Source organism: Coregonus clupeaformis, chromosome 37 (genome assembly GCF_020615455.1).
Source record: "Coregonus clupeaformis isolate EN_2021a chromosome 37, ASM2061545v1, whole genome shotgun sequence".
NCBI lineage: Eukaryota > Metazoa > Chordata > Actinopteri > Salmoniformes > Salmonidae > Coregonus > Coregonus clupeaformis.
The window spans coordinates 24,808,353-24,832,509 of NC_059228.1; the positions used below are offsets into that span (position 1 = coordinate 24,808,353).

Consider the following 24,157-nt stretch of genomic DNA (forward strand, 5'->3'; position numbering starts at 1 on the left):
TTACTGATGCTCCAGATACTCAACTAGTCTCAAGAAGTCCAGTTGTATTGCTTCTTTAATCAGCACAACAGTTTTCAGCTGTGCTAACATAATTGCAAAAGTGCTTTCTAATGATCAATTAGCCTTTTAAAATGATAAACTTGGATTAGCAAACACAACGTGCCATTGGAACACAGGACTGATGGTTGCTGATAATGGGCCTCTGTACGCCTATGTAGATATTCCATTAAAAATCAGCCGTTTCCAGCTACAATAGCCATTTACAACATTAACAATGTCTATACTGTATTTCTGATCCATTTGATGTTATGTTAATGGACAAAAAAATTGCTTTTCTTTCAAAAACAAGGACATTTGTGACACAAGTGACCCCAAACTTTTGAACGGTAGTATGTATGTATGTATGTATGTATGTATGTATGTATGTGTGTGTGTGTGTGTGTGTGTTTATGTATGTATGTATGTGTGTGTGTGTATGTGTGTATATATATATATATATACATACATACATACATACATACATACATACATACATACATACATACATACATACATACATACATACATACATACATACATACATACATACAGTGAGGGGGAAAAAGTATTTGATCCCGTGCTGATTTTGTATGTTTGCCCACTGACAAAGACATGATCAGTCTATCATTTTAATAGTAGGTTTATTTGAACAGTGAGAGACAGAATAACAACAAGAAAATCCAGAAAAATACATGTCAAAATGTTATAAATTCATTTGCATTTTAATAAGGGAAATAAGTATTTGACCCCCTCTCAATCAGAAAGATTTCTGGCTCCCAGGTGTCTTTTATACAGGTAACGAGCTGAGATTAGGAGCACACTCTTAAAGGGAGTGCTCCTAATCTCAGTTTGTTACCTGTATAAAATACACCTGTCTACGGAAGCAATCAATCAATCAGATTCCAAACTTTCCACCATGGCCAAGACCAAAGAGCTCTCCAAGGATGTCAGGGACAAGATTGTAGACCTACACAAGGCTGGAATTGGCTACAAGACCATCGCCAAGCAGCTTGGTGAGAAGGTGACAACAGTTGGTGCGATTATTCGCAAATGGAAGAAACACAAAATAACTGTCAATCTCCCTCGGCCTGAGGCTCCATGCAAGATCTCACCTCATGGAGTTGCAATGATCATGAGAACGGTGAGGAATCAGCCCATAACTACACGGGAGGATCTTGTCAATGATCTTAAGGCAGCTGGGAACATAGTCACCAAGAAAACAATTGGTAACACACTACGCCGTGAAGGACTGAAATCCTGCAGCGCCCGCAAGGTCCCCCTGCTCAAGAAAGCACATATACAGGCCCGTCTGATGTTTGCCAATGAACATCTGAATGATTCAGAGGAGAACTGGGTGAAAGTGTTGTGGTCAGATGAGACCAAAATCGAGCTCTTTGCCATCAACTCAACTCACCATGTTTGGAGGAGGAGGAATGCTGCCTATGACCCAAAGAACACCATCCCCACCGTCAAACATGGAGGTGGAAACATTATGCTTTGGGGGTGTTTTTCTGCTAAGGGGACAGGACAACTTCACTGCATCAAAGGGACGATAGACGTGGCCATGTACCGTCAAATCTTTGGTGAGAACCTCCTTCCCTCAGCCAGGGCATTGAAAATGGGTCGTGGATGGGTATTCCAGCATGACAATGACCCAAAACACACAGCCAAGGCAACAAAGGAGTGGCTCAAGAAGAAGCACATTAAGGTCCTGGAGTGGCCTAGCCAGTCTCCAGACCTTAATCCCATAGAAAATCTGTGGAGGGAGCTGAAGGTTTGAGTTGCCAAATGTCAGCCTCGAAACCTTAATGACTTGGAGAAGATCTGCAAAGAGGAGTGGGACAAAATCCCTCCTGAGATGTGTGCAAACCTGGTGGCCAACTACAAGAAATGTTTGACCTCTGTGATTGCCAACAAGGGTTTTGCCACCAAGCACTAAGTCATGTTTTGCAGAGGGGTCAAATACTTATTTCCCTCATTAACATGCAAATCAATTTATTTTTGACATGCGTTTTTCTGGATTTTTTTGTTGTTATTCTGTCTCTCACTGTTCAAATAAACCTACCATTAAAATTATAGACTGATCATGTCTGTCAGTGGGCAAACTTACAAAATCAGCAGGGGATCAAGTACTTTTTTCCCTCACTGTAACAACACGTCCACCACGCTGATCCTTAACACGGGGGCCCCTCAGGGGTGCGTGCTCAGTCCCCTCCTGTACTCCCTGTTCACTCATGACTGCATGGCCAGGCACGACTCCAACACCATCATTAAGTTTTCCAATGACACAACAGTGGTAGGCCTGATCACCGACAACGACGAGTGGTGCCAGGACAACAACCTCTCCCTCAACGTGATCAAGACAAAGGAGATGATTGTGGACTACAGGAAAAAGAAGAGGACTGAGCACGCCCCCATTCTCATCGACGGGGCTGTAGTGGAGCAGGTTGAGAGCTTCAAGTTCCTTGGTGTCCGCATCACCAACAAACTAACATGGTCCAAGCACACCAAGACAGTTGTGAAGAGGGCACGACAAAACCTATTCCCCCTCAGGAGACTGAAAAGATTTGGCATGGGTCCCCAGATCCTCAAAAGGTGATACAGCGGCATCATCGAGAGCATCCTGACCGGTTGCATCACCACCTGGTATGGCAACTGCTCGGCATCCAACCGTAAGGCGCTACAGAGGGTAGTGCGTACAGCCTAGTACATCACTGGAGCCAAGCTTCCTGCCATCCAGGACCTATAAACTAGGCGCTGTCAAGAGGAAGGCCCCAAAAATGGTCAAATACTCGTGCACCCTAGTCATAGACTGTTCTCTCTGCTACCGCACGGCAAGCGGTACCTTAGCACCCAGTCCAGGTCCAAAAGGCTCCTTAACAGCTTTAACCCCCAAGCCATAAGACCGCTGAGCAATGAATCAAATGGCCACCCGGACTATTTACATTGACCCACCCCCCCACCCCCCACTGAAGGCGTGGATTTATCTTAATTTGATGCAAATTGCATCATACGGGGATGATTTCTGTATTTTGAAAGTTACATATCTTGAAAATCTGACTGCTGACAAGCAAAACATTTTAGGACTGTGTCAACAATGGGTGGAATTTTCCATTTAATGTTGATAAATCTTCACTGCAACTTCGCTTCACTAGCAAGAAAGCTCTGCAGATGAAGAATATACTATTACCTTTAACCAGTCTGTGATAAACAGATGTTTGCATTTTATTGTTTTAGGCGTAAATCGATTGGTGATGAGAAGTTTACAGTACATTCAGGGTTTAGGAAAGTAAAAGTTTAGCATCTGGATGCCTGTCAAACCGGTTACTGTGTTTTCAGGATTTGAGTAAAAAAACAAGAATGTTATTTTAATTTACATTTGCATCATTTAGCAGACACTCTTATCCAGAGCGACTTCAATTTCATGCTGGATAATTTTCCAGAAGGAACTTCAGTTGTGTTAAGTCGGATAGATGCCCCTTGACTTATTCCATATTTCGTTACAGCCTGAATTCAAATTGAATTAAATAGATTTTTTTTCTCATCCATTTACACACAATACCCCATAATGACAAAGTAAAAACCTTTTTAGAAGTTTTTGCAAATGTATTGAAAATGAAATATGGAAATATCTACTTTACATAAGTATTCACACCCCTGAGTCAATGCATGTTACAATCACCTTTGTCAGCTGTGAGTCTTTCTGGGTAAGTCTCTAAGAGCTTTGCACAGCTGGATTGTACAATATTTGCCCATTTTATTATTTTCGAAATTCTTCAAGCTCTGTCGTATTGGTTGTTGATCATTGTTAGACGACCATTTTCAAGTCTTGCCATAGATTTTCAAGCAGATTTAAGTCAAAACTGTAACTCGGCCACTCAGGAACATTCACTGTCTTCTTGGTAAGCAATCCCTGTGTAGATTTGGCCTTGTGTTTTAGGTTATTGTCCTGCTGAAAGGTGAATTAATCTCCCAGTGTCTGGTGGAAAGCAGACTGAACCAGGTTTTCCTCTACGATTTTGCCTGTGTGTGGCTCGATTAAGTTATTTTTTTTAATCCTGAAAAACTCCCCAGTCCTTAACGATTACAAGCATACCCAAAACATGATGCAGCCATCACTATGCTTGAAAATATGGAGAGTGGTACTCAGTAATGTATTGGATTTACATTTTACATTTTTGTCATTTATCCAGAGTGCATACATTTATTTTTTTATTTTTTATACTGGCCCCCCATGGGAATCGAACCCACAACCCTGGCATTGCAAACGCCATGCTCTACCAACTGAGCTACATCCCTGCCGGCCATTCCCTCCCCTACCCTGGACGACGCTGGGCCAATTGTGCGCCGCCCCATGGGTCTCCCGGTCGCGGCCGGCTACGACAGAGCCTGGATTCGAACCAGGATCTCTAGTGGCACAGCTAGCACTGCGATGCAGTGCCTTAGACCACTGCGCCACTCGGGAGAATGTCTGGATTTGCCCCAAACATAACACTTTGTATTAAGGACAAAAAGTGAATAGCTTTGCCAAATTTTTTGCAGTATTACTTTAGTGCCTTGTTGCAAACAGGATGCATATTTTGGAATATTTTTTATTCTGTACAGGCTTCCTTTTCGCTATGTCAATTAGGTTAGTATTGCGGAGTAACTATAATGTTGTTGATCCATCCTCAGTTTTCTCCTATCACAGCCATTCAACTCTGTAACTGTTTTAAAGTCACCATTGGCCTCATGGTGAAATCCCTGAGCGGTTTCCTTCCTCTCCGGCAACTGAATTAGGAAGGACACCTGTGTCTTTTGTAGTGACTGGGTGTATTGATACACAATCCAAATAATTAATAATTTCACCACGCTAAATGGGATATTCAATGTCTTAAAAAAAAAAAAATTCATCTACCAATAGGTGCCCTTCTTTGCGAGGCATTGGAAAACCTCCCTGGTCTTTGTGGTTGAATCTGTGTTTGAAATTCACTGCATGACTGAGGGTCCTTACAAATAATTGTATGTGCGGGGTACAGAGAACAGGTAGTCATTAAAAAATTATGTTAAAACCATTGCACATAGTGAGTCCATGCAGCTTATTATGTGACTTGCTAAGCAAATTATTCCTCCTGAACTTTAATTAAGCTTGCCATAACAAAAGGGTTAAATACTTATTGACTCCAGACATTTCAGCTTTTCATTTTTACTTAATTTGTAAATATTTCGACAAACATAATTCCACTTTGACATTGTGGGTCATTGTGTGTAGGCCAGTGACAAAAATATTAATTTTATCCATTATAAATTCAGGCTGTAACACCACAAAATGTGGAAAGAGTCAGGGGGTGTGAATACTTTATGAAGGCACTGATATATATATATATATATATATTAACATGCACCATTGAATGAATGTACTCAACGAAACAAGGATCAGTCCCCTATGTTGTAAAACATGAAAAAACTACTGCATGTGGAGTAACTTGCTTTGGAATAATGTTCCTCGACTTGGTTGCCGGTTTTGATTGCAAAGGGGAATTTGTGTTTCCACATACTCACTTCCTCCATATTAATATCATGTTCTTCAATCTCTTATCTTCTGTCTAGGTCAACATATAGGCTTTTTGTCTTAGGTTTTGTGCATATGCTGTACTATACTGTAAAACAGGTTTTTATGCTGTCCTTTGGGTGGTGTGTGTGTGTGTGTGTGTGTGTGTGTGTGTGTATGTGTGGACCTGACATGGTCATAATTGAATCATGAATTCACGGGTGGGTTCCTCATTAAAGGATGGCACCTGCGAGCATTTGTTATTCTGCTGTTAAGCTCTGCAGAGTATTCAAGGCAAACAGACTCATCAGTGGTGTATTCACTAGGAACAAAATGGAAGCAAATGGAACGAAACTGGGAGGGACCTACCTGAATTTGTCCAATAGAAACTGTAGTTTCCGCTGCAAAATGTTTTGCACAGAAGCAAAACATTTTGCTAGAGTACGCAACTTATGAGTACACCCCAGGTCTCATCCTGACCAGGTGACAGTATTCATGTACAAATGTGTTGTAATAATTTGCCTGATATGCTTTATTATAGGCTTATCACTGCTGAAGCACAGCTTTGTTCTGTATTGATCCCTGTACTTGGTTGAGAACCTAATCGGTTTGCAGATGGGTTAGCTGACAACGTCAAACAATGTTCACGCTTCAGTGGTGCAGAAGTCCGTGAGTTGTTGTGATTCTGGATGGCCAGTTAACTACCAACAATGACAAGAAACTGCCATGTGGGGAATCGTAAGTGACTCTTTCAGCTAGTTTAATCTTGTTCTTGATACCATGTCTTGTTTTGAGGTGTTTTGACTGATTTCATGTCAATGAAATGCTAATGCTAATATTGCAAACATTCTCTAGCTAGCTAACCAACAACTGTAAAAATGTATTTCAGACAACAAGTGCTCAATGTGCAAATGTATTTGTTTTCAATAAATATTGGAGACGAAATATACACTGAACAAAAATATAAACGCAACATGCAGCAATTTCAAAGATTTTACTGAGTTACAGTTCATATAAGGAAATCAGTCAATTGAAATAAATAAATTAGGCCCTAATCTATGGATTTCACATGACTGGGAATACAGATATGCATATGTTGGTCACAGATACCTTCAAAAAGAAAAGTAGGGGCTTGGATCAGAAAACCAGTCAGTATCTGGTGTGACCACCATTTGCCTCATGCAGCGTGACAAATCTCCTTCGCATAGAGTTGATCAGGCTGTTGATTGTGGTCTGTGGAATGTTCTCCCACTCCTCTTCAATGGCTGGGCGAAGTTGCTGGATATTGGTGGGAACTGGAACATGCTGTCGTACATGTCGATCCAGAGCATCCCAGACATGCTCAATGGGTGACATGTCTGGTGAGTATGCAGGCCATGGAAGAACTGGGACATTTTCAGCTTCCAGGAATTGTGTGGTGTTCCTTGCGACATGGAGCCGTCGTGCATTATCATGCTGAAACATGAGGTGATGGCGGCGGATGAATGGCATGACAATGGGCCTCAGGATCTCGTCACGGTATCTCTGTGGTTGTGCAAACCCACAGTTTCATCAGCTGTCTGGTGGCTGGTATGAGTCGATCCCGCAGGTGAAGAAGCCAGATGTGGAGGTCCTGTGCTGGCGTGGTTACACGTGGTCTGCGGTTGTGAGGCCGGTTGGACATACTACCAAATTCTCTAAAATGAAGTTGGTAGAGAAATAAACATTCAATTCTCTGGCAACAGCTCTGGTGGACATTCCTGCAGTCAGCATGCCAATTGCACGCTCCCTCAACTTGAGATATCTCTGGCATTATGTTGTGTGACTGCACATTTTAGAGTGACCTTTTATTTTCCCCAGCACAAGGTGCACCTGTGTCATGATCATGCTGTTTAATCAGCTTCTTGATATGCTACACCTGTTAGGTGGATGGATTGTCTTGGCAAAGGAGAAATGCTCATTAACAGGGATGTAAAGAAATTTGTGCAGAAAATTCAGTGAGAGATATACGCTTTTTGTGCGTATGGAAAATGTCGGGGATCTTTTATTTCAGCTCATGAAACATGTTGCCTTTATATTTTTGTTCAGTGTAGTGTACATGTTGTAAACAATCTAAGCCAACCCCGTCTGTTTTGCCCCATAGTTGCGCACATGTTGGTTTTGTTGCTAAACAACCAACCTATCTATACCATCTACTATTTGGGATTTTAGTCCTTTGTTTCACCAGGGATAGCAGTTGAAGTTTCCATACAGCGTCTAGCCATACATTGATCTCCATGTGCCAATGAGTCGGCTATGATTAGTGATGGGGGGGGGGAAATCGATAGGTACATATCGGGATATTATGTTTCACAATGTATCATTTTGACAATCGCAATGTTATTTTTGCTTTACTTGGCTCTACCTGCACCAAGACTCCAGTATTTTGCCTTCATATCTCGTTCTACATGTTTTTATAGGGAGCCAATTTGTTTTCTGCACTTATAACCATGAGTGATGAAAACTATTTTTCTCAAGGCTCGCTCTTGTCCCTTTGCATTAGACATGTTTTGAGCAATTTGTTTGGAACATGGAATCGCAATAAAATCACAGTATCGAATTGCAATACATATCATATCGGCACCTAAGTATTGTGATAATATCGTATCGTGAGGTCCCTGGCAATTCCCAGCCCTAGCTAAGATGTGACCATACAGCCCTATATTGCTCTTTTAAGTTAAGCTACTACTGAAAGGAAAAATACTGTAGCAGAGACTGTTTTATAGATTCTGTCTCACATCTACCATCGCTGCTGCTGGGGGAACTATGTTTAATGATCGTATTTGGGAGAAGGGAAGTTGTAGGCTAGACTATTGTACAGCACTGTGTCCTCATTATTTGCCTATTTACTAGAGTGAGATCCTAAAAAATGTTATGCTAGCACCTGTCGATGAAAGGGTTATCCAATTTGGTGATTTACAACTGTATTTTGTAATTGCGCTGTAAATCCATTTACAGTAATGCTTTTTAAATACATTTGACTGTCAGATTTGCATGAAACCAAACAAACAGGTTCAAGGGTTGGTATTTTCCTCGAATCTTATCTCTTTTAATGGTGAATTCTTAGCCTGGTTATCTGCCATGATTAAAGGTGTGATATTCCTCTGTGACATCAGCACATGCTCTTTCCCAGAGGCCAGCGTGTTACCTCTGCTATCTGTAATCAGACACCATTACACAACATACAGATTCGTGATTTGCTGTTCCGAACCCACTGTCTTCAGCTGTTAAGCCTGGCAGATTGATTAAAGCACTGACGCTTCCTCCACCACTGCCGCCACTGCTTTCTGATCTCATCAGGCCAGTACATCATTCACTATCACATGTGGCTGATGCACCCATTCAAGCCACTGTCAGCTCAGGACAGGAAACACACGATACCACACATAGCGCGCAACAACGACTTGTTGCATTTGGATGAACTGGCCTGAGCGTCTGAATGTATTGGGTGAATTCAGGAAAGACCAACCCATTGAATAGGCTACTTAGTATGTGTTCAGGGTTAGCTTTGTTAGTGAAAGTAGAAAGGGATACTGAAAATAATTCAGTGCTGCTTTATTTATGCCCTCAACAGACATTAAATTATATTTTATTGCAATGTCTTGAACTGTTACAAATTTGCACCGCTCTTGGAAACCCGCACTCAACCCAGATAATCTGGCCCTCATACCTTTGTCTGGGCATTGACAGAAGAAGCTTAGAAACTTATATTTTTCCAGGAAATTTGGAAAGGTGGAGGATGAACACTTCAATGTCAGTGTCCAGAGGAGGTGTTTTTTTTCCTGGTTCTAAGGGAGGAAGGTTGAACTGAAGTCAAGGAGAGCGAGAAATCGCATGGAAAAGACCCCTGTTGATAGGGCTGGAAGCTGCTAAAAATCAGGGGAAAATGCAACTATAGCAAGCTGTGCTTGTGGAAGATGGGTAGTTAATACCACAACAGAGAAATGCTAACTAACACTAAAAGCATTGCTCCAATGAACTGTTCTAAATTTGATGCTGGCTTCTAACTTCAGGAAAAAGCTTTTACTAACTAAAACTACTCTAGGAGACTGAAAAGATTTGGCATGGGTCCTCAGATCCTCAAAAAATTCTACAGCTGCACCATCGAGAGTATCCTGACTGGTTGCATCACCGCCTGGTATGGCAACTGCTTGGCCTCCGACCGCAAGGCACTACAGAGGGTAGTGCGTACGGCCCAGTACATCACTGGGGCCAAGCTTCCTGCCATCCAGGACCTCTATACCAGGCGGTGTCAGAGGAAGGCCCTCAAAATTGTCAAAGACTCCAGCCACCCTAGTCATAGACTGTTCTCTCTGCTTCCGCACGGCAAGCGGTACCGGAGTGCCAAGTCTAGGTCCAAAAGACTTCTCAACAGCTTCTACCCCCAAGCCATAAGACTCCTGAACAGCTAATCATGGCTACCCGGACTATTTGCACTGCCCCCCACCCCATCCTTTTTACGCTGCTGCTACTCTGTTAATTATTTATGCATAGTCACTTTAACTCTACCCACATGTACATATTACCTCAACTAGCCGGTGCCCCCGCACATTGACTCTGCAACGGTACCCCCCTGTATATATATAGCCTCCCTACTGTTATTTTATTTTACTTCTGCTCTTTTTTTTCTCAACACTTTTAGTTTTGGTCGTTTTATTTTTTTTAAAATGTTGTTAAAAATAAATGCACTGTTGGTTAAGGGCTGTAAGTAAGCATTTCACTGTAATGTCTGCACCTGTTGTATTCGGCGCATGTGACCAATACAATTTGATTTGATTTGATTTGAAAGTGACCTTAGACTGGCAAACTTGTACCTCTAAAAGGTCATTGTACTCTGTTATCTTAGTGGATTCATTACTTCCGACATGGGGGCGACAGAAGGCCACAAGACACATACATTGTTTTCAGGATCCTGTAATTGACCTCAATTGCCAATTTCATCTCAGAAACAGGATAAATGCAATCATGCAGCAGATCGATAGCTCTGCAGTGGATGCAGATTTGATTTGATTGCTTATTCTCATTTGTATTGAAAACCTCAGATGACAACCCATATACAGTCACATTATCTATCTTGTTTGAGTTTGTCAAAAGTACCAATGGCCTTGTGCATTATCATGAAAGAAGGAAGCTTACTTATTTTAACGACTTACTATTTTGCAGCCAAGATGGAAACCTGTTCCCTTTTTATTTCCTGGAAGAATAAAAAGCTACACCCCTATCAGGCCCGTATAGTATGAATTGTAGAAACGTTCATATATCCTCCTCTTTGAAGGCTCAGTCTTTTCATGTATTCTATTGTGAAAGTTTGACAATTGAGGGTTTGCTGAAAGACTAAAGAGGGACCTTATTGCACGTCTCAGTCACTTCCCATACATGAATACATGAAAAGACTGAGCCGTCAAAGAGGAGGATATATGAACGTTTCTACAATTCATACTATACGGGCCTGATAGGGGTGTAGCTTTTTATTCTTCCAGGAAATAAAGTTGTCCCAGAATGTAACCGATCCCCAACATTGGCCACTTTAGCCGATAACTCTCGCTCCACAGTGCTGGAGAACCTTCACATAAAAAAAGCCTGAACAAAGAGACTTTGTCTAATGCTTCTATAAGTAGCTTCTGTGTTGTATGAGGCTGCAGGTGGTGTTTAAAGCCTTCAAGGCAGTTTCACACACAAGCCTACTTCATACAAACTAGTAGGCCTATACCAGAATAGATTTTGGGGAAACAGTCTATTATAGTAATATGTAAAGTATCCCAACACATCAGAACACTTGACCTCATGAAAGGCCTCAGGAGGTCTAGTTCATGTTTGCTATAACAAGTGTTACGTGTGTGGTGTGTGTGTCAACTCGCTCTACCCAACGGCGTTCAACTGCAGCTGCTTGCTGTTAATTTTCACCCTGGTATCGCCAACTGTCAACTGGCCAAGTATGTTGGGTAAAATGCATTCTATGTGGCTTTGTGGGCCAGGTAGTAGGCTAAGTGATACAGGTGAGAGAATAGTGTTCACATGTTTTATTCACCATTGTTCTCGGAAGGTAAAGTTCCGTAATGGAAGATTACTGTTTCAAATAAAGCATTGTCTCAGAAAAGTGAAAACACCAAGGGGGAAGGAGGAGGGGAAAGCAAACAAAAGGGTTGCTCGAATAGGTTTCCATGACTGAATGTCATTTTGACATTGTTAAGTAATGTCGGTTGCGGTGACTCATGTTGATTCAACATGTTCAAACAGATATACTGTAGGCATAGAAAGAGGATACATGATAGGCTAACAGTTGAAATGTGCTGTATTTGCAAACAGACTGTCTATAGAATGTATCTATATGGCACAAATAAGCCTAGCTTATTGGTTCAAGTTTAGTTACCTGAAGAACATTTTAAATTCCTTCCTTCATGTGTTTGAGCCGTGGTGATAAGACTGTGTGGCCTAGGTGAGACGTTAAGACAATTAGTTCTATATCAGGAGCTGACCCGTTTTCCAATCCCAAAGAGCCCTCCCCAGTGTGTTTTCTACTATGTGTATCCAGCTCCCTGCACTATGTTTACTGTGTACTTGTTCTGTTTCTGGATGCCTGTGTTTCCACCACTTGACAACATGTACCAATGATATCCATTGTGCTTCCTGTTCAAATAAAGTATGCATAAGTTAAATGGATGGAGATCAGATCATTTTGTGTTTTGCGGACACACGCTAGCTCAGAATGGGTGGGGATCAGGGACTCCGTTCAAGCCAGAGAGCAATAAACAGAGAAACCAAGGGGGAAGGAGGAGGAGACTGAGAAAGAGAAAGCCTTGTTCAGAGGAACAGCTTCAGAGCTGTTCTTTCTCTCTCAGAGCCACATGTGTTTGTGATTAGTGCAGTTAAAAGAATGAAGAGAATGCACAGGGGAGATAGGGGTAAGTCCTATGGCACAGGTGCCGTTTGCGTACATAATTACTTCTCAGATCGGGAATTTTGGAACCTGGGGGAATTAATGTGACGCTTCAACAACCTTCCAACCAAGGTTTTTATAGTTTAGAGATTTTTCTTAGAAATTCAGTTTAGTTTCAGTTAGATTTAAGATCTGATTTACTCGTTTTATTTAGTTAATGTTTTATAAAAAACATGTATATTACGTTTTTATGTTATTTGGATGCATATCTGTATTCCCATTCATGTGAAATACATAGATTAGTGCCTAATTAATTAATTTTAATTGACTGATTTCCTTATGAACTGTAACTCAATAAAATCATTAGTTGTTGCATTTATATATCTTATATATGTATGTGTGTATGTATGTATATATGTATGTGTATATATGTATGTATATATATATATATATATGTATGTATGTGTATATATATATATATATATATATATATATATATATATATATATATATATATATATATATATATATACATACATATACATACATATACATACATATATACATATATACATACATATATACACACATATACATACATACATACACACATATACATACAGTACCAGTCAAGAGTTTAGCCACACCTACTCATTCAAGGGTTTTTCTTTTCTTTTTTACTATTTTCTACATTGTAGAATAATAGTGAAGATATCAAAACTATGAAATAACACATATTGAATCATGGAGTAACCAAAAAAGTGTTAAACAAATCAAAATATATTTAATATTTGAGATTCTTCAAATAGCCACCCTTTGCCTTGATAACAGCTTTGCACACTCTTGGCATTCTCTCAACCAGCTTCACCTGGAATGCTTTTCCAACAGTCTTGAAGGAGTTCCCACATATGCTTAGCACTTGTTGGCTGCTTTTCCTTCACTCTGACGTCCGACTCATCCCAAACCATCTAATTTCCACCGGTCTAATGTCCATTGCTTTTGTTTCTTGGCCTAAGCAGGTGTCTTCTTCTTATTGGTGTCCTTTAGTAGTGGTTTCTTTGCAGCAATTCGACCATGAAGTCCTGATTCACACAGTCCCCTCTGAACAGTTGATGTTGAGATGTGTCTGTGAGTTTAATTCTGTGAAACATTTATTTGGGCTGCAATTTCTGAGGCTGGTAACTCTAATGAACTTATCCTCTGCAGCAGAGGTAACTCTGGGTGTTCCATTCCTTTGGTGGTCCTCATGAGAGCCAGTTTCATCATAGCGCTTGATGGTTTTTGCAACTGCAAGTTCTTGAAATGTTCCGTATTGACTGACCTTCATCTCTTAAAGTAATGATGGACTGTCATTTCTCTTTGCTTATTTGAGCTGTTCTTGTCATAATATGGACTTGGTCTTTTACCTAAATAGGGCTATCTTCTGTATACCCCCCATACCTTGTCACAACACAACTGATTGGCTCAAACGCATTAAGAAGGAAATAAATTCCACGAATTAACTTTTAAGAAGGCACACCTGTTAATTAAAATGCATTCCAGGTGACTACCTCATGAAGCTGGTTGAGAGAATGCCAAGAGTGTGCAAAGCTGTCATCAAGGCAAAGGGTGGCTTTTTGAAGAATTCAAATATAAAATCTTCTTTGATTTGTTTAACACTTTTTTTGGTTACTATATGATACCATATGTGTTATTTCATAGTATTGATGTCTTCACTATTATTCTACAATGTAAAAAATAGTAATAATAAAGAAAAACCCTTGAATGAGTAGCTGTGTCCAAACTTTTGAATGGTAGTGTGTATGTATGTATGAACAGTTGAAGTCAGAAGTTTACATTAAAACTTGTTTTTCAACCACTACACACATTTCTTGTTAACAAACTATACTTTTGGCAAGTCGGTTAGGACATCTACTTTGTGCATGACACAAGTAATTTTCCAACAATTGTTTACAGACAGATTATTTCACTTATAATTCACTGTATCACAATTCCAGTGGGTCAGAAAATTCAAGAAAATGATGTCAAGAAGCCACTGCTCCAAAACCGCCATAAAAAAGCCAGACTACGGTTTGCAACTGCACATGGGGACAAAGATCGTACTTTTTGGAGAAATATCCTCTGGTCCGATGAAACAGAAATAGAACTGTTTGGCCATAATGACCATCGTTATGTTTGGAGGAAAAAGGGGGCTGCTTGCAAGCCGAAGAACACCATCACAACCGTGAAGCACGGTGTTGGCAGCATCATGATGTGGGGGTGCTTTGCTGCAGGAGGGACTGGTGCACTTCACAAAATAAATGGCATCACGAGGAAGGAAAATTATGTGGATATATTGAAGCAACATCTCAAGATATCAGTCATGAAGTTAAAGCTTGGTCGCAAATGGGTCTTCCAAATGGACAATGACCCCAAGCATACTTCCAAAGTTGTGGCAAAATCGCTTAAGGACAACAAAGTCAAGATATTGGAGTGGCCATTACAAAGCCCTGACCTCAATCCTATAGAACATTTGTGGGCAGAACTGAAAAAGTGTGTGTGAGCAAGGAGGCCTACAAACCTGACTCAGTTACACCAGCTCTGTCAGTGGGAATGGGCCAAAATTCACCCAACTTATTGTGGGAAGCTTGTGAAAGGCTACCCGAAACGATTCACCCAAGTTAAACAATTTAAAGGCAATGCTACCAAATACTAATTGAGTGTATGTAAACTTCTGACCCACTGGGATTGTGATGAAAGAAATAAAAGCTGAAATAAATAATTCTCTCTACTATTATTCTGACATTTCCCATTCTTAAAATAAAGTGGTGATCCTAACTGACCTAAGACAGGGAATTTTTACTAGGATTAAATGTCAGGAATTGTGAAAAACTGAGTTTAAATGTATTTGGCTAAGGTGTATGTAAACTTCCGACTTCAACTGTATGTATTTATTTATTTATTTATTTTTGTACAGTGTACTGTTGTTAATTTGAGTCAAAGATACGTTTCTGTATAGTTTTAGTTTTTCAAACTTGTTTGTGAATAATTTTATTTCAGTTTATGAAAGTTTTTTCATGATTAGTTTTAGTTTACTATAATAACCTTGCTTCCAACAACATGTTTGTCAGTGAGACTGTCTATCGTTTCTTTGTCAACCTGAGTCTGAGGAAGGTTTAGATGGATCTGTAGCTCTATATTTCTGCTGTGTCTATTTGGTGTTCCTGGCACAATTATCAGCTTGGCTAACTTGATGTTAATATGGAGCTTTGGGTTGTGTTTAGACTTTCCAAGCCTGAATTGGTTATTTTCATCCCTGAAAAATACTCTTTAGCATTGTGAATGAGTCATTCTGCTACTTGCGGCCTGTGTGTGTGTGTACTTGGCATGCTTTGGGGGGAAAGGTTAAACTCTGGTCACACACACACACAGACACAGCCTTTTGCTTTTCTGCCTCGTTAGTTACTCAGTGGTGTAAAGTACTTAAGTAAAAATACTTTAAAAGTACTACTTTTTGGGGTATCTGTACTTTACTTTCCCTATTTATATTTTTTACCACTTTTACTTCACCACATTCCTAAAGAAAATAAAGTAATGACCTGGCTAGGTCATAAATGAACAAATGTCCAGACAGAGGATGAAGTTTACGAATTTCCGGTTTATTAACCAAACTCAACACAGGCTACTGTTTGGCCGTAGCCCACGCCAAATAAATCAAGGATAACAGTATAAAACAACAGTGACCATCTCTTGTTAAGACCAGACGTAAGAGAGAGAACAATGGCTAAGCATGGTCTTAAACTTGCGGTGCTCCACCCCCCTGCCAAACCCCCCCGCCGCTCCACCAACCACAAGGATGCCCGGCACCGTAACATTCCAGACATTCCCGTGGTTGGCAGATAGCAGGTTGACTGGCATGTCGGACCCCGCGAACACTGGGTACTGGTATGCACTCACTAACTAAGTCGCTCTGGATAAGAGCGTCTACTAAATGACTAAAATGTAAATGTAAATGTAAGGACAACGCAACAAACGAACAGCATAACTCATAACACACAGCTGTCTGTGCGGGTCGCTACAATCATGTACTTTTTACTCCATATATTTTCCTTGACACCCTTAAGTACTTGAATTCCTAGCAGGACAGCAGGACAAAATCGTCCAAATCAAGCACTTATCAAGAGAACATCAATTGCATTTACTTTTGATACTTAAGTATATTTAAAACCAAATACTTTTAGACTTTTACTCAAGTAGTATTTTACTGGGTCACTTTTACTTGAGTCATTTTCTATTAAGGGGTCTTTACTTTTACTCAGGTATGACAATTTGGTACTCTTTCCACCACTGTCGTTACTCCTCCATTCCACGGCCAAACCTGGAAGGGAAGAATTTACGGCATGAAGCAGTATAGTTGGACCATGTATCATTGACTGTGATGCGTTTTCCACTTGTCGTTGTTGTATTTTGTGAGCCAAGTCATTTTTTCCAGCGTCAGAAATTTCAGCATTCTATCATGTAGTCTGGTTTATGGCCACTCTAGTTTTATTTCTGAGGGGATGTAGGCCTGAAAACATCCTTGATTTTAGATTTTAAAAAGCTCACGTTATTTCCATATATAATGTATCTAGGACCCGGACAATACCAGCATCACGATGCTTGTTAGTATCGTGGCAAGGAAACAAAACATGAAGACCTAAAGAGCCCTAATGTTGGAAACAAACATCATTATATTGTCATCCAGAGTCATATTTATTTATTTTCCAAGCTATAGCACACATAATTTGACATACAGCAGGTTTTTAAAGGACCAAAGTATTTGGTCAGCTTCGTGTTTTCATGGAAAAAATATTGCGATACTAGAATCATCACAACCCTAGTTGTATCTGCCAGGTCTTCTCATTATTGTCTGTAAGCGCACACAAACGCTGTGTCAGATGGTTGAGTAAGAACATACATGGTTCTTCTAACACAATTTGGCGTTCACTGTTTATGTATGAGTCGGGCAGCAGGTGCTGTTATTTAGGCTGTTGCGTCAGTGTGAATGCCGAGCATCAGCTACAACCCTATTAAGTAAACAGATTTACACAGCCTTATGAGCAGTTCAGTTACTTTGTGCTACATATTTTTAACATTTTAGGGGGCGTCCTCACTGCAAACAATGGTTAGGGGGGAACTAAACTATTTTTCAAAGTTGGTGAGATTCTTTTAACGTGTGAAATGCTTCTGTAAGTGCTTTAGCCAGTGAGTTTTTTTCTTTATATTTTTTACCCATGCAAACTCGTAACTAGTTATTTGTTCAGGTGAAAGGTGACAGTTCGCTCATCCTCACATGTTGTTGTCATAAGTTTGCATCTTTAATTTAAGGCTGCCTTCTCCATGTTTTAGTACGCTTCCCATAGGGTCCATTACATCTCTTGTCCCCATGCAGTGCCATTCATTTGAATGTTGGTTATCCTCCCACAATGTCGCAATGGATGGCAGAAATGTCAAGTTATGTATCACTAGATTTGATTTATTACCAGATTAAGGGTATACTGTGCAACTTTCATAAGGTCTGGATTACTTATATGGAATACTGTACGACAAACAGAGTCTGTATTGAACAATTCCCACGTTAGGGGAAATACCTATTTAGGCAATCCCTTGCTGCTGGGCTGCTCAGTCCTGGCCCTGGGGGTCTGCCGTACTGTTGGTTGTCACTCTGGCCTTGGCCTAACACACCTGAAACCAATAATGAATGTTTCACTAAGATCCTAAAGCTGAGTGGGGTGTGTTGGGTTGGGGCGCTGCAGGGTGGTGGACCCCTAGGGGCAGGATGGGGTGATCCAGCTATATTGTGTTCAAGTAGAAAGAGCTCTACAATACTATTAGGCCTATGAGATTAATTACAGTGCCTTCTGTAATTATTGGGACAGTAAAGGATTGTTTCTTCTTTTGGCGCTATACTCCAAAAGTTTGGATTTGAAATCGAACAAAGACTATGAAGTTAAAGTTGGTCCCACATTCATGACTACATCAAGCTTGTGACTACACATTTGTTGGATGCATTTGCTGTTTGTTTTGGTTGTGTTTCAGATGATTTTGTGCCCAATAGATATGAATGGTAAATAATGTAGTGTGCCGTTTTGGAATCACTTTTATTGTAAGTAAGAATATCAAATGTTTCTAAACACTTCTACATTAATGTGGATGCTACCAGGATAATCCTGAATGAATCGTGAATAATGATGAGTGAGAAAGTTACAGACGCACTAATATCATACCCACCATTACAATAACAGGGGAGGTTAGAATATTTTGGGGGGTGTGATATTTGTGCGTCTATATCTTTCTCACTCATCATTATTCAGGATTATCCGTAATCATGGTAGCATCCACATTCATGTAGAAGTGTTTAGAAACATATTATATTCTTATTTACAATAAAAGTGACCCAAAAAAAGGTAATATTAGATTGTGTAGAAATGCAGGAAATTATCTTTAGATGCCTAAAAAAAGGGTTATGTAGCCCCCACTTCTAAAACCAAAGTTGTACCCCTGAGTTAAATTAAATTAGTGATTAGTTTTCCGCTCAGCAGCGTGGCTAAATTCTGATGTGGAATTATCACTGGCTGCCCTGTAAAATAATTCAAGGAGCAAAGGTCCAGCACACGCAGCTGACTCGGTGACGGCAAATCTCTAATCTCTCTCTCTCTCACACACACACACTCCACCTCTGTGGGTTCCCCTTTCCCCTACTCCACTCCTGTGGTGAGTTGTCTCTCACACTGTGTCAAAACAGGCTACAGCCAGCCCTTACACAGAGCATTTTATAGCTGTTCAAATCTGCCATTCATCGTGGTGGGCTAACCTGTTGATAAGGCCATGTTGGAATGTTAAAATAAGTTATACTTTCTGCTCATCAGTCTCATCAGAGTTTAAGCCTTGCCAGTTGTATTCATGAAAGCAGGAAGCTGGTGTCTATAGGCCTGTATCCCAGTCTGTAGGGCGGTTGGCTGAGGTAAAGGTTGAATGGTTCTGTTGGCTGCTTGCCCTGTGACTGGGGTGGGGCCCGGGCTGAACAGAGCAGTGCTCAGCACTGACCCTCGGCATGGCTGATTTATGAGTTCCTCCCTCAGCCTCCAGAAACACAGCCTTGGCCTCCAGCTGAACCATGGCTCCCTGAAACATAAGCAGGGACTCCCTGTGTCCATCGCTGTCAACACTGTTTATAAACACACCCCAGCCAGCAGATGTGGATTGTTGCAGTTTACACTACAGTGGATAAAGTGAGCTGTTGCTGTTGTGCTTTAAGTTAAGCAATAGAGGCATACCGTTGAGTGGTGGTTACTACAGCTGAAAACATGGGAAACTGGGAGTAGTGGGATAATATTTATCATATGCGCATACCTGACATGCGAACCGTAATAAGACTATGCAATTAATATGTTAACAAAGTCTATTAAATAAATGATCTAACTCCATAAAGATTATTTAGCAATATGCAAGAGACTATAGATGAGTTACAGTAATAGAAAGCTCTGAGAATTGTCTATATCAAAGGCAGATATTTAATACCATTGTAAAATGAACTATACATTACACAAGGCATAAAGCTTAAGTTACAAAGCATTACAAGCATTATTCTAGGCATGATCAGAGAGGGAGAGAGAGAAGTCATAGCCTTAAAGGCCATGTCCCGAGAGTCCCAGGGGTGGAGAATGAAAAAAAGAGGGTATATCTCACCAGCGCAAGTCAGGATCAAAGAGAGGGGGACAATGCATCTGAGACCCCTTTATAACAGTTGTTTGGATTCAAAATCGGAGTTGTTGACCAATAGCATTACTGTTGAGTTAACCTCCAATCAGATATCAGACCTACAGGATGTAAACACAACAGAACCTCCGCTACCCAGTGAGACAGAATGGGGGTTTGAGAGAGAATGCAGCATTCCTAAGACGATACAAAGGAAATCCTAGCATACAGGTGATAAGAATCACTTCGGGGGCTGGGTCGCCCAACAGTAGCAATCATGTTGCCTGTTCTGTAATTTGTTCAGTGATTTTAGGTGGTAACTGTCTAAAAGATGACTGACTTAGGTTAGTTTTCCGGGATACTGAAGCATGCCCTGCTTATCAAAGTCAATGATAAATCAATATACTGTACCCAACTGTAGGGCGATTCCTAACCTGCAATAATTTAAAAAATGTTAGGGCTGTAATATACAGTATATTCACAGTTTAAAATGGGATCTCAATGTCATTGTCTGTTGTGGTTTTACTGGTTTTAAATGGCTCAGTCAGAATATGGTCTTGAATAAAAGCAGTACAATCATAAATATTTCTCAGTGGCTTTGTACATAAAAAGGCTAAAGTCACACTGGATGTACAGTTGAAGCCGGAAGTTTACATACACTTAGGTTGGAGTCATTAAAACTCGTTTTTCAACCACTCCACACATTTCTTGTTAACAAACTATAGTTTTGGCAAGTTGGTTAGGACATCTACTTTGTGCATGACACAAGTAATTTTCCAACAATTGTTTACAGACAGATTATTTCACTTATAATTCACTGTATCACAATTCCAGTGGGTCAGAAGTTTACATACACTAAGTTGACTGTGCCTTTAAACAGCTTGAAAATTAAAGAAAATGATATCATGGCTTTAGAAGCTTCTGATGGCTAATTTACATCATTTGAGTCAATTGGAGGTGTACCTGTGGATGTATTTCAAGGCCTACCTTCAAACTCAGTGCCTCTTTGCTTGACATCATGGGAAAATCAAACGAAATCAGCCAAGACCTCAGAAGAAAAATTGTAGACCTCCACAAGTCTGGTTCATCCTTGGGAGCAATTTCCAAATGCCTGAAGGTACCACATTCATCTCTACAAACAATAGTACGCAAGTATAAACACCATGGCACCATGGGACCACGCAGCCGTCATACCGCTCAGGAAGGAGACGCGTTCTGTCTCCTAGAGATGAACGTACTTTGGTGTGTAAAGTGCAAATCAATCCCAGAACAACAGCAAAGGACCTTGTGAAGATGCTGGAGTAAACAGGTACAAAAGTATCTATACCCACAGTGAAACGAGTCCTATATCGACATAACCTGAAAGGCCGCTCAGCAAGGAAGAAGCCACTACTCCAAAACCGCCATAAAAAAGCCAGACTACGGTTTGCAACTGCACATGGGGACAAAGATCGTACTTTTTGGAGAAATGTCCTCTGGTCTGATGAAACAAAAATATAACTGTTTGTCCATAATGACCATTGTTATATTTGCAGGAAAAGGGGGGTGCTTGCAAGCCAAAGAACACCATCCCAACCGTGAAGCACGGGAGTGGCAGCATCATGCTGTGGGGGTGCTTTGCGGCAGGAGGGACTGGTGCACTTCACAAAATAGATGGCATCATGAGGATGGAAAATTATGTGGATATATTGAAGCAACATCTCAAGACATCAGTCATGAAGTTAAAGCTTGGTCGCAAATGGGTCTTCCAAATGGACAATGACCCCAAGCATACTTCCAAAGTTGTGGCAAAATGGCTTAAGGACAACAAAGTCAAGGTATTGGAGTGGCCATCACAAAGCCCTGACCTCAAGCCTATAGAACATTTGTGGGCAGAACTGAAAAAGTGTGTGCGAGCAAGGAGGCCTACAAACCTGACTCAGTTACACCAGCTCTGTCAGGAGGAATGGGCCAAAATTCACCCAACTTATTGTGGGAAGCTTGTGAAAGGCTACCCGAAACGTTTGACCCAAGTTAAACAATTTAAAGGCAATGCTACCAAATACTAATTGAGTGTATGAAAACTTCTGACCCACTGGGAATGTGATTAAATAAATAAAAGCTGAAATAAATCATTCTCTCTACTATTATTCTGACATTTCACATTCTTAAAAAAAAGTGGTGATCCTAACTGACCTAAAACAGGGAATTTTTACTTGGATTAAATGTCAGGAATTGTGAAAAACTGAGTTTAAATGTATTTGGCTAAGGTGTATGTAAACTTCAGACTTCAACTGTATGTCCTCTGAAAGGCTTGTCTACTGTAGGGATCAAAGAGGGAAACATGCTTCTATTGTGTTGTTCCTGTGAGTGTTGCTGTTTTAAAAATAGCTTTTGAATGGTGTGCGTAATTGATAGCATGTGTTCTTCTGAGGGAAATAGAGCTTAACTGGTTTCAGTGTTGATTTCAGTGAGCTACCTGTGGTACTAAAGGCCATGTTACCAGCTAATTATCCTGTTCTATAATTCAACGATTGGTCACTGTCAGCTCTAGGTTGAATCTCAAGTCTCAACTCTTTTTCTCTCCTTTCCCAGGAAAGAGGCATACGGGAACCCCATTGAAGTAATGAGGTGAAGATGCACAAAGCAGGCTAAAGCAGCTGGCTACTAGCTACCTTCATTACTCTACTGCATCTGAGTCTTAAGACTGGGTCCTCCGGGTGTCCCCATCCAATGCTCCTGAAACGCCATGAGCCACAGCTGGGGAGGATTCACTACTCCATAGACTGCCACATCTCCTGCAGCCTATCCCTCTCTGTCCTCGGGCTCCACCTGGCCCCGTCCACCCTTCCCCATTGGCCGAGATGAAGAAGGTGGGGCAGTGGTCGGCGGAGGAGGTGTCCCATTGGCTGAGCGAGGAGGGGATGCAGGAGTATGGCGACTCCCTCCAGCAGACGGACGGCCCCGCCCTGCTGCGGCTCACCCCGGATGACTTCCTGACCCCGCCCCTCTCACTGGTCTCCTCAGACAACGGACGGCAGCTCTTGGAACGGCTGGAGACCCTACGGATCGAGCACCACATTGAGGAGCACCAAAAAAATGGCCACGCCAATGGCCATGGGAGGCTACCCAACGGCACTGCCAAGCCCCTGCGGAACGGCTCGCTGGGGCTCAACGGCTTCCGGAAGGAGATGGTCCACATCCCCATCCCCATGTCGGAGGCTGAACGCTCGGGGTTCCCCCAGGAGTGGGGCAAGACAGGCGTAGCATTCCTCTACGCAGTCTGCTGCTTCGTCACTACCACTGTGGTCATCTCGGTGGTCCATGAGAGGGTGCCGGCCAAGGAGCACACCCCACCGTTGCCCGATAAGTTCTTTGACATTTTTGACCGGGTAGAGTGGGCCTTCTCTATCTGCGAGATCAATGGCATGCTGCTGGTGAGTCTGTTGCTGCTGCAGTGGACCCTGCTCAAGTACAGGTGAGACACAACAGTAGTGGGATAATAGAGTAGACCATGGAGCAGTGTTTACCTGTTTAAATTGTAACCTTTAACTTTGAACCTATTTTTCTGGGATACCCAATGGCTGCATTCCAGGCTGACTACATTGCAAACGTCTGCCAGATCTCACAACGCCTGAATATACGTTTAGCAAATCAGCTAACCACATTATACAATATAGCAATCTGATGCTCAACTGTGCAGTCAATGACGTGGTATGCAACCATTGGTTGATGCAATGCAATGTCTGCAGTGTAGTCAGCCTGGAATGTGACCAAAGATAACTAACCAATAACCTGTATCTCTGTGTCCAGATCAATAATCATCCGTCGGTTCTTCTTCATTGTGGGTACCCTCTACCTGTACAGATGTGTCACTATGTACATCACCACTTTGCCTGTTCCAGGGATGCACTTCCAATGCTCTCCAAAGGTTTGTTTCCTTCCAAATCCAAGCAACAATATGCTGTCAGTTGCTAACACTCACTGTGAGCTACCAG

General features: G+C 41.2%; 1 protein-coding gene across 2 annotated transcripts in view; it reads left to right on the top strand.

Moving 5' to 3' along the window:
- LOC121553764 (phosphatidylcholine:ceramide cholinephosphotransferase 1) overlaps positions 1 to 24,157 on the top strand; it is a 42,414-nt gene that overhangs the window by 12,812 nt on the left and 5,445 nt on the right. The window contains exons 1-3 of one of the 2 annotated variants that reach the window (XM_041867142.2): positions 12,418 to 12,489; positions 22,755 to 23,637; positions 23,973 to 24,090. In XM_041867142.2, the coding sequence (XP_041723076.1) occupies positions 23,024 to 23,637; positions 23,973 to 24,090 (732 nt within the window). In that variant the 5' untranslated portion in view covers positions 12,418 to 12,489; positions 22,755 to 23,023. Of the gene's footprint in view, positions 1 to 12,417; positions 12,490 to 22,754; positions 23,638 to 23,972; positions 24,091 to 24,157 lie in introns of those variants that run through there. The other variant, XM_041867141.2, reaches the window with a different exon arrangement.